The sequence below is a fragment of the Phaseolus vulgaris genome, chromosome 11, assembly GCF_051622355.1.
Source record: "Phaseolus vulgaris cultivar YP4 chromosome 11, ASM5162235v1, whole genome shotgun sequence".
NCBI lineage: Eukaryota > Viridiplantae > Streptophyta > Magnoliopsida > Fabales > Fabaceae > Phaseolus > Phaseolus vulgaris.
In genome coordinates, this window is record NC_143508.1 from 51,930,082 (window position 1) to 51,942,065 (window position 11,984).

Sequence of the window (11,984 nt, forward strand, 5' to 3'; positions counted from 1 at the left end):
TTCTGGTAGTTGCTCTTCCATAAAGCTATATAAAAGACTATTATACATTGTAAGAGATTATGATAACCAAAATAAAGAGTTATTCTACAGTCTTTATTAAATACAGTACCTAACAGGGTACTCTATTCATAATAGTTTTAATAAAAATAAGAATGAAAAAAAATTGAAAACCCAAAAAAAAAATATATATATCACGGTGAAGTATAACATGAGAGAGAATAAATGGGAGTTGTCGGTGGCATATTTCACGGGTGAAAGGGTTCACTGTCCATTACTTATTATAATCACGTTTTTTTCATAAAAAAAATAAAAAAATGATAAACATGATTCACATGCTATGAAACTTGGACATTCCTCTTAAATGATGTGTCGGTATCGGATACTTGTATCGGACATCGACACTCGTATGACACTTGTAAGACACGTATTCGTGAAGTGTCCAATTAAAAAAATATTTGTTGAATTTCTCACAATTCTAGTACGTTTCTAACACAATTTTAAAAAAGAAAAATACATTAATTTTTTAAAAACTCAACTTATTGTATAAATTTTTATTATGATTATAAAAATAAGAAATAAATCCTTTTGAACCAGTCATGAAAAACATCTTGCTCCAAAAAATAATCTGGAACATACTTGTGAACATAAATCTTTATTGTCAATTTATATAATTCATAATTATATAATATATAGATCTGTGTTCCCGTGTCCTACATCATTTTAAAAATTATACGTATTTTTGTGTTCATGAACATATCATATCAGTGTTCATGTAAGTGTATGTGCTACATAGTTCACGAGTCTAACCTTTATATAAATATAGTCTAACCTTTATATAAATATTATAAATATGATTCACGAGTCTAACCTTTATATAAAGTAAAAATGACAAAACGCTCTTTTTTACGTAAAAACAAAAACAGTAAAATTATATTTAATTACTTATTCGAAAGTTACGAGCTAGACAATAATAAAACTTAAAATTAGTTCGACGGTTTTATAAACAATTTTTAATCGATACTATATATTAGAAATTTTAGACACATCAATCAACCAATAATAAAGTAAACATTTTTAATTTTATCTTTTTACTGAATGACAAGTTTAGTATTTTAAAACTTTATGGAGATGTGGAAAGAAATCATGGAGGTGCAGAAAGAAGCTGGCTGATAAGATTATCCTGGTTTGGTGGTGGGCCCAAAAGTTAAAGGTCATACTACTTAACCTACAAAGTTTTTTCTTACCACACACTCTCACCAATTCAAAACGAAAATCAAGGATAACCAAATTCATCATTCTACTAAGGAAAATGATTTTTTTACACCCATTGCTACATCCTACATCCTACTAAATATTAATATTTTAATCATTTTTAATTTTTTTAATTTTTAAAAATTATTTTAATATTTTATATTTTGCCTATATTTTCATTAAGAACATTTTTAAATTTTAAATTTTTTTTATTATAAATATTAATATTTTGTTGTAAGTGTAAAGTGGAGTAAGGTGTAAAAATAAGATCACTCTTCTACTAATCGTGCAATTTACACTACATATTTTCTCGTTTTTCATTCCTTTTGAAAAAAATAACCACAAAAGTCATTGTGCCTCACTGCATAAACCAAGATAAATTCCAACAAATATCTAGTTATGTCAACAACAATAGCTTAGTAATAGAAATCATTAAAAAGTGGATTAAAAGGGAGCAACGCAAGCCAATGCATTCATCATACGCCAAAATAGGCAACTACCATTGAGGAAAACTTTCAACTAAATCCGAAAAGAAAAGGAACAAACAGAACTTAAGAAATGTGATTTGGTTATAGCAATAAACTCTCAATCTTCTCACACCAATCTCTTGATTTAAACTTCTGAATCTTTATTTTTTACATTGGTATAAACTCTTTAATATCAGGATTAAAATACAAGTACTATTTAAGTCTAACTAACATGACCAACCAATTAAACTACTTAACTGTCTGAAATAGAATAATAGAAAATATTTAAGTGAAATAACCATTGATGGTGGCTAAACACTACAAGAAAACTTAATTTATCTATTAAAAAATTTCGTAGGTACACTAGCGCAAAAATGCTAAACAAGGGCGGCTATTTTACATTTACAAATGCGGCTATAGAGCTGCAGTTGATCAGCACGCATTCGTAAATCAAAGAGATACAAATGCGGCTATGTAGTCGCATTTGTAAATACTATTTATAAGTCCGACTATTTCAGGTAGCGCATTTGTATATGCTTCTGAATCAGGTGATAGGGTTTAGGGTTTACAAATGCGGCTATTACCAAAGATGCATTCGTAAATGTGATTTACAAATGCAATTTCACTTGCACAAGGCTCCGAAGCAGCACTAGTGGGGTTTGAGGCGTGACACGGTTGTCCACGCAGGATCGCGGTGCGCCGTGGTGGAAGTGTCTTGAGTCGTGGTGGATGCGGGGGAGTGGGGCGCAACAACGCGTTAGTGCGGTTTGCAAGGGCGCAGGACGTGGTGGCTGCAGGGGCGCGAGGCAAGTGGCGTAGGTAGAGGGGTGCGGTGGCAACTTAGGGCTGCAGCGATGGTTTTGGTTTAACCGTCTTTGTATAGTGTCATGATATTAATATTTTGTACTAGTGATTGTAAGTTCATTTTGAGCTCTCTTTCTTTTTCACCATTGGTTTATATATTGTTTCGTTTCTCTTATTTGTTTGTTTTCTTGTATTGGCGAAGGTCACCACTGCTGCCTCCTTTGTTGCTGCCTTAGGGTTTAGGATTTAGAGTTATAATTTTAAAAAAAAATTAAATAAGAATGCGGCTATATACCATAGCTACATTTATAAATGACATTTAAGAATGCGGCTAAATAGCCGCCTTCTTATCTCTTGTATTTACGACTACGTGTACAACAAATGCGGCAATAAAACTTCCATTTTAAATATAAAATAGCCATCGTATTTTAATATTTCTGCACCACTGACGCAATCATCAAATACTAAATACTGAGTGCCGGAGTCTTCAAATACTGAGTAAGAGGTCTTTTTGGCTGATATGTAGATGAAGATGTACTTTGTGAGCATCATTTTGTTGTATAAGGGTTGGACCACTTCTGAAGTGGTCCCATTTAATTTCATTGCTATTTGCTGATAAAAAAAAAAAACTGAATACTAGAGTCTGACTTGAACGATAGAAAGTCTTCAGCAACCAAATCAAGTAGGATGAAACACTCATTTTATTTATAGGAGTAGATGCATCATGCATGACCAGTCATTTTATTTATAGCATATGCATCATGCATCACCATACATGACCACTTTTCACAGTCATACACATTACTTGGAGATTGCTCTAGGCATGGCCAAGAAGCTTTTAAGTTCTTCAGAATCAGAGTTGACGCACCAACCATAATCCATATAGTGTTTGGGATAAGGAGCACAAAAGTTTCCACTTCCTTTCTTCATGCATTCTTCATGAGATTGACATAAGTTGGGATGTTCATCTATCATCTTTGCCACTGATGATGAAAGTTGAGTTGGACCCTGTTAACCATATTGTAACTGTATAACTGTTACAGTTATAGCTCTTAAATATATATCCTTATATACCCTCTGTAACAAACGTTTTACGCAACAATATAGAATACTTTCTCTTTCTTTCTCTCTCTTACTTACGCTTCATGCATTGCACTTATACAAACATGGTATCATGAGCAAATCTTAAGTTTTTTTTTCCCGTCATGGCTACTTCACCGTCCACTCCTGAGTCATCTTCTACGTCTTCTCATCGCTCTCTTCCTCTGGCCATGACCTCCATTCATCAGTTTACAACACCGATCACGCTTAAACTAGATGAAGATAACTACCTTCTTTGGAAACACCAGGTTCTTGCTTCCATTCGAGGACTCAAACTGAGTCATTTTCTTGACGGTACCAATGTCCCGTCCACAACTGCTTCTTCCGCTGCAGACAGTTCTTCCCCTTCTGATGACTCTTTACGCTATCAACAACAAGACCAACTTATCATCGCTTGGCTTCTTGCATCAATGTCTACACCCATTCTTACCAACGTAGTGGGTCTTGATACAACTGCAGATATTTGGCGCTGCCTTGAAACTCAATTTTCCTCTCATACTCGGGCCAAAGTTCAGAAACTCAAGCTTCAGTTAAAGACTCCCAAGAATGACAGATCTATTTCCTCATATCTTCATGATATCAAGAACGCTGTCAACATGCTTGCCGCGATTGGTGCCCCTGTTTCCATTGCAGATCACATCGACATCATTCTTGAAGGCTTGCCTGAAGAATACAATGCTTTTATCACTGCCGTCACCTCTCGCACTGACCCCTACACTATCACTGAGATTGAAGCCCTGTTGTTTGCTCAAGAAGATCGATTTACCCGGTATAAAACTTCTCACTCGTCTTTTCTTCAAGCTAACACTGCCTCTGTTGTTTCTCCAAATCATTCCAAGTTTCGCCCCACGTTTCCCAACTCTTTCGGTGGTGGTCGTGGCCCACCTTCTACATACAACTCTAATCGTTTTCATCGTGGAAAACCTCGGCCTTCACAATACACTTCTTGGAACTCCAATCCCTCGTCATGGAAACGCAACCCTGTGCGCTGTCAAATATGCTCCAAACTTGGTCATACTGCAATTAATTGTTGGCACTGGTCTAATCGTTCAACACCACCATCCTTCTCCGCAAACACCTCTTCTTTCTCTACACCTCAACATGATGAACCCTCTTCCTCTCTTCTTGGTTCACCATCCTCTTTGGATGATCCGTTATGGTATCCAGATAGCGGTGCTTCTCACCATATCACAAACGATCATACTCTGTTCACTAATCAACAACCCTATCAAGGCCATGCAAACGTCAAACTAGGTAATGGTGCAGGTATGAAAATTGCTCATATAGGTTCTGCTTCATGTATATCATCTACCTCATGTACTTCTTTCTCTTTACATGATCTCCTACATGTTCCTAACATTACTAAAAATTTGCTCAGTGTTTCCAAGTTTGCTCGGGATAACAATGTATTTTTTGAATTTCATCCTCATTCTTGCTATGTTAAACACCAGGTAACCAAACAGATTCTTCTACAAGGCACTCTTAAAGATGATCTCTATATCTTCCCTGACCTACGCTCCACTGTTTTTTCTGCTAACTACACTTCTTTCAAATCTGCAAAGCCTCCTCTTCATCTTTGGCATAATCGGCTTGGGCATTGTAGTTTTTCTGTGATCAAAACTATTCTCAAACATTGTGACATTTCGTGTAATGCAAAACCGTTTTTCTGTGATGCTTGTGTTAAGGGCAAAGCCCATCAATTGCCTTTCTCTTTATCTACAACTGTGTATCATCATCCTTTAGAATTGATCTATATTGATATTTGGGGACCTTCTGCTGTTTGTGCTAACAATGGTGCCTCATACTACATTTCGTTTCTCGATGCATACTCAAAATACACATGGATTTATCTCTTGCATACTAAATCTCAAGCTCTTGCTGCTTTTGAACGCTTCAAACTCTTCTCTGAAAATCAAACTGGTTTTAAAATAAAAACCATCCAAACAGATAATGCAAAAGAATTTGTTGTTTTTAACACCTTTTTACTCAAACATGGTATACAACATCGTTTCATATGCCCTCACACTCATGAACAAAACGGTGCTATAGAAAGAAAACATAGGCATATTACTGACATGGGGTTATCTATGCTTGCTGCTGCTTCTCTCCCTGTGAAATTTTGGGCTGAAGCTTTTATTACTGCCACCCATATAATCAATGTTCTCCCTTCCATTGTTTTAAAGGGTCAAACTCCGTATGAACTTTTGCTTAACACTAAACCTGACTATACCAAATTTAGATCTTTTGGATGTGCTTGCTACCCTCTTATGCGTCCCTACAACAAACATAAACTGGATTTTCGTTCTGCATGCTATTTATTTCTTGGCTATAGCTTACACAACAAAGGTTACATCTGTCTGTCTTCCTCTGGCAAAACTTTTATTTCCAGGCATGTGGTTTTTAATGAAGATGTTTTTCCATATTCTAACCCTCAATATGGTTTTTTACCTGCTCTGTCAACTCCTTCTATTTCTCCTCCTATACATCCTACTCTAACAGTTTTATCTTCACCCACTCACTCCACCATCGCTACTTCTGCATCTCTGCCGACCTCCTCCCTGCATCTTCAACAATCTTCTTCTTGTTCCACTGCTCCCATCACACGTAATAGCTCACCCACTCACAATATTCACCCAATGAAAACCAGAGCAAAAGCAGGTATTGTTAAACCCAAAATTTTTTCTGCTCACATAGACTCTGGTTCTCCTGAACCTACTACTGTAGCTGCAGCCTTCGCATCCCCCCAGTGGACTCAGGCAATGAATGATGAATATCGTGCTCTTATCACAAATGGCACATGGACTTTGACTTCACTACCTCCGGGTGCAAACCTTGTTGGCTGCAAATGGATTTTTAAACACAAGTTCAATGCTGATGGTTCCTTTCAGAGACACAAAGCCCGGTTGGTGGCGAAGGGGTACAGCCAATCTGAGGGTCTAGATTACTCTGCAACCTTCAGCCCAGTAGTTAAACCTACTACCATACGGGTTGTGCTTGCTCATGCTGTTTCGTCTCACTGGCCCATTCATCAAATCGACATTAACAATGCTTTTCTCAATGGTGACCTACATGAACATGTGTACATGCAGCAACCTCCGGGTTTTCTCGCTACAAATCCAAAGCTTGTATGCAAGCTTCACAAGGCAATATATGGGCTAAAACAAGCACCTCGTGCTTGGTTTCAGAAGCTAAGTCACACTCTCAACAATATTGGTTTTCGTTCAACAATCAGTGACCCTTCCTTATTCGTTCGCTTCACTAACTCTTCTACATTGTTTGTTTTGATATATGTCGATGACATAATTATCACTGGATCCTCCTCAACTACCATCACGTCCCTCATCACCACTCTCAGTTCTCACTTTGCTCTCAAAGACCTTGGTCCCCTCCATCATTTCCTGGGTATAGAAGTCTCTACTCTTCCCTCTGGTCACTTACATCTGTCTCAACGACGCTACATACAAAACTTACTCCACCGCACAAATATGTTGGACTCTAACCCCCAACCAACACCTATGATATCATCCTTAAAGCTTCCCAAGGACGCCACTGCCGCTGTTCCTGATCCCAGCATGTTCCGCTCTGTTGTTGGTGCGCTTCAATATGCTCTCTTCACTCGGCCTGAACTCACTTATTCAGTCAACAAAGTTTCGCAGTTCATGCATAGCCCTCAGGAACATCATTGGAAAGCTGTCAAACGGATTCTCCGATATCTCAAAGGCACGCTGCATCATGGTCTCCTCATCAAATGTAGCACCAACACCGATCTCATGGGGTTTTGTGATTCAGACTGGGGAAATGATATTGATGATCGAAAATCTACCACTGGTTACTGTGTCTATTTTGGTTCCAATATTGTCTCATGGTCATCTCACAAACAAAAGGTTGTTTCTCGAAGCAGTACAGAGGCTGAATATCGTGGGATAGCAGCGGTCCTTACTGATATCATTTGGCTTCAATCCCTACTCTCTGAGCTTCGCATCTTCACCTCTGTTCCCAACGTTTACTCTGATAATCTTGGAGCTGTCCTACTCTCAGCAAATCCCATTTTACACTCAAAAACGAAACATTTTGAGTTAGATCTCCATTTTGTTCGTGACCACATTCAACACCAACGTGCATGCCTCACCCATATTCCAGCTAGATTCCAAGTTGCTGATATTCTCACAAAACCCATTTCGGGTGCAAGTTTCACTACCTTTAGAGATAAACTTATGGTTTTGGATAATCCAACCCTAAGTTTACGGGGGGCTGTTAACCATATTGTAACTGTATAACTGTTACAGTTATAGCTCTTAAATATATATCCTTATATACCCTCTGTAACAAACGTTTTACGCAACAATATAGAATACTTTCTCTTTCTTTCTCTCTCTTACTTACGCTTCATGCATTGCACTTATACAAACAGACCCTTGCATAAACCAAGAAATGGTCCAACAGTAGGGTAACAGCTACAATCACTTGACCCGCATGGTGCCTCATCCAGCATTGAACAAGCACCTACACAGTGTGCAGCTTCTATGTTCTTGGTCGAAAACATTACTAAAAATGAAATTTCAAAGTCAGAAGAAATAAAGTATGTATAATAATTTTGTGTAGATCTCAAATATAATAAACATAAATTATGAAGAATCAGAAGTTACATACTGGAAGTGGCAAGCAAAAAGAGAGCCAAAGGAGCAACCCTAGCATAACCCATTCTTTGATTTTGCAGATGTGTTATTCTGAGTTTTGTGGTGTGTTATAGCCTCTTCTTGTAACAATTTATAGCCATTAGTCCACTGTTGTCTTGTGTCACTAAAAGAAAATAGATCAATAATATAATATAAATGTAAAAAATGTAACATTTTTATTATCCAACCGAGAATAATACAAAAAAATTACTTAACTAAAATCTATAAAATAAAATAAATTTTATTTTATTTTTTTAAATTATTTTAAAGATAAAAATAAATTTATAAAACTTACTTTTTAATATTTTTAAAAAATACTACAAATTCAGATCACTGACAAATCACTAACACAATATTAATATTTTTTACATATATTAAATCACTCATAAATTTTAATTTTTTTCTTAAAAAATCATCATAAATTTTAATAACATAACTTATATTTACTTTTTTATGTTATTTATTTTTAAAATTGTGTATTTAATTATTTGTAATTGAATATAATTTATATAATTTATTATTATAATTTAAAGAAATATTTAATTACTTTAATTAATTAATTAATTAATGTTTTTAATTTTTGATTATTTTATAAAATTGTGATTATTTATTTCTATCGAATAATTTTAAATTTTTATATATATTGATAATTTTTCATCTATTTTTTTTATAATTATGAATATCAAATTTTATTTTAAATACATATTTACTTTTAAAATATATTAACTTTTTTATAATAATAAATTAAATTATCACTAAAATTAATATTCTTATATAAATAATATATAACATGAAATAATCATAAATAATATTAAAATTATCTAAATACATAAATTTAACTAAAAAATTATTTTAAATTAATAAAATGAATAAAAGTAATATAAAAAATTAATTAACTAAAATGTATATAAAAAAATTATTTTATTTTTAATTATTTTTAAGATTTAAAATAAATTTAAAATTCTTTCACACTAAAAGTATTACTCACAAATTTTCCAGTTTTCGATTCTTATGGATATTTCAGCTTAAACAGTTAGTCAAAATTTTTAACTACAACTTGTATCCTAAAAAAGTAATAAATATCACAATTTAGTAAGATTTTATGAAAAAAAATTAGATATTTAAAAATTTTAATTGTGATAAAATAAAAATTCAACCATTTAAATTTAATAATATGTTTTGAAATTATTAGATAATAATAATAACTATATATTTTCAATTTTGATTCCTCTTCATCTCCAGTCTTTTCACGTGTTGATTTTCGTTATACATTTATTTTTTGTTGTCTTCATTGATTGATTTGGTACTTGCTCCTCCATATAAAACACTATTCTACATGGTAAGCGTTTATGACAACGGAAAAAAGAGTTTCCAGTGACCTAAGGCTACAATCTTTAATATATAGCAGAGAATCTCTGGATAACAATAAGACTTGTCGGTGACATATACTAAGGAAATGATTTTTTTTTTATCAACAATAATAAGACACCTTTCAGAAAATCTAAAATTAAACCTTTATATTTCAAAATATCAATCACTTTATTATTGAAAATAAATTTTTTAATATAAAAAATTTAATTTAATTTATTTTAAAAAAATCATATATAAAGTTTAAGAATTAAAATAATACTAAATAATTTTAATTTATGGACAAATTTATTTTTAGTCCAATTTATTTAAAATACTTCATATATATTTTTAATATTTGATTTAGGATAAGTTTATTTTTTTTTGTCAAACAAATTTATAGTTTTAATTCTTCAACTTTATATATGATTTTCTAAAATTAAATTAAATTAATTTTTTGATATTATCTAAAAAACAAAATTTTTCAAAAAATTTTAAACAACTTTTATATTATTATTTATATATATATATTTATTTATTTTAAAAAATATTAATTATGATTTTGAATGGAAAAATATTTTAACCAAAATTGTCAATTGTTATGACAATTTTAATTCAAATAAAATATATTAAAGTTGTTAACATATTTGAAAAGTTCTATTTTAAAAAATTAATTGGCAGATTAGTAGGTGTAAATAAATTTGTATATATGATTGGCCACTTGAAACCAAAAGTTGTGTATTTTATTGATAATTTGTCCGTTTACGTATTTTATTCCTGTATTTACCTATTTTTGTATTTCCACTATCAAATTACACCATATTAGTAAATTTTCCAGCAAATGCAAGATCATTAAATTTAAAGTTCCCAGACTTAATATATATTATGTTTAACTATTTTAATATATTGAACTTAATTTTACATTTCATAATGAATTATTTTATTTTAAATTGACAAATATGAGATTTTAAGAGAGAAAAGATATAAGATAGAGAAGTAAATGTATAATTATTATTAAAAAATAATATAATAAATTTTAAAACTACCTACATATTTTAAAAAAAATCACTTATATATTTTCCATTCTCCAAACAAAACATAAAAATAAATAAATAAATAATATAAATGTAAAAATTATAATTTTTTATTATTCAATAAAAAAATATAAAAAATTTAATTAACTAAAATCTATATAAAAAAATATTTTTTATTTTATTTTATAATTATTTTTAACATTTTAAATAAATTTAAATTCTTTCACACTCAACATATCACTCATAAATTTTTCTAATAAATTAATTTTTTAATCCAAACAAAATTAACTTTTTTTTCGTATTTTTTTTTTATAAAAACTTTTCATGGTATGCAACTTTTTTTTTTCGTATTTATCTCTCATATTCACTCTTTCAATTAATCATTCATCTCATCTCTAATGAAAAACATTATAAAGCAACTCTTGTGCTATAGAGTTGGCCTTCTGATTCATTGATTCGTACAACGATTTAGGTTATTTTTTTCATGCAAGCTATTAATATGTACTTGCTGCGATAAAAAAATATTAATAAATGGATAAATTAAAAAAAAAACATAATAAAGATGGGTAACTAGTGTGAACAGAAGTCGTGATTAAGCACCACTTCTATTTGTTTTCTTTTTTCAATTTATTTTTGGTTTTTAAACTACGACCAGTACACTAAAGTATTTGATAAGTGGTATAATTTATTGGAATGGGGTTCATATATGTAGTACTTCACGTAAACAACAATTCCCTGAAGAGCCATAGGAACCTTCTAACTCACTATCAGGCACTCCTCTTTTTTCAAATGGAATGCCTAGTAATAGAATTTGGCGCCTTCTTTCATAAACGTTGTTTTGTCCTCGTGAGAAGGATCATTCTAATATGATTGTATCTAGAATAAAAATCTTGAAAACTGACGAGTTCGTGTCCCAATCTATTGTTAATCAGTCGATCAATACTTGGTAGAGGATATGTGGATATGTCTTTTGGGCAGATTTTGTATATATATATATATAATTCATATACATCTTCCACTTACCATTGGACTTCTTTACTATCACCACATTCAACAACCATGTGGTGTAAACGATATCTCTGATCAAGTCAGCCTTCAATAGTTTCCCGACCTCTTGATCACTTGATTGACGTCTTTCTTCATTGATCTTACTTTTTCTTTGAGCCACTGGATTTTCTTGAGGTAAAATAGCAAGTTTAAATCTAGATCAATGTCAAGCATATTAGGTGGGCTCACGTGAACAAATCAACATTGGTGAGGAATACTTGTTCTATCTCATTCCATAGTATTTAGCAAATAGTTTT

General features: G+C 32.1%; 1 protein-coding gene across 1 annotated transcript; it reads right to left on the reverse strand.

Moving 5' to 3' along the window:
- Nucleotides 1-3,300: 3,300 nt before the first annotated feature.
- LOC137824446 (albumin-1-like) lies at nucleotides 3,301-8,361 on the reverse strand. Its single transcript, XM_068630097.2, has 3 exons — nucleotides 8,274-8,361; nucleotides 8,029-8,168; nucleotides 3,301-3,530 (listed from the first exon to the last, which is right to left on the reverse strand). Exons 1-3 carry the CDS (start codon nucleotides 8,323-8,325, stop codon nucleotides 3,324-3,326), a joined length of 399 nt encoding a protein of 132 aa, XP_068486198.1. The 5' UTR covers nucleotides 8,326-8,361; the 3' UTR covers nucleotides 3,301-3,323.
- Nucleotides 8,362-11,984: the final 3,623 nt, after the last annotated feature.

Excerpts from the sequence above, each read along its gene's own strand:
- LOC137824446 (XM_068630097.2), bottom strand. The coding sequence starts at position 8,325 with ATGGGTTATGCTAGGGTTGCTCCTTTGGCTCTCTTTTTGCTTGCCACT. Across the intron at positions 8,169-8,273 it reads CTTTTTGCTTGCCACTTCCA|TAATGTTTTCGACCAAGAAC; the intron begins GTATGTAACTTC and ends TTTCATTTTTAG. Across the intron at positions 3,531-8,028 it reads GTTTATGCAAGGGTCTGTTT|GGTCCAACTCAACTTTCATC; the intron begins GTATAAGTGCAA and ends TATGGTTAACAG.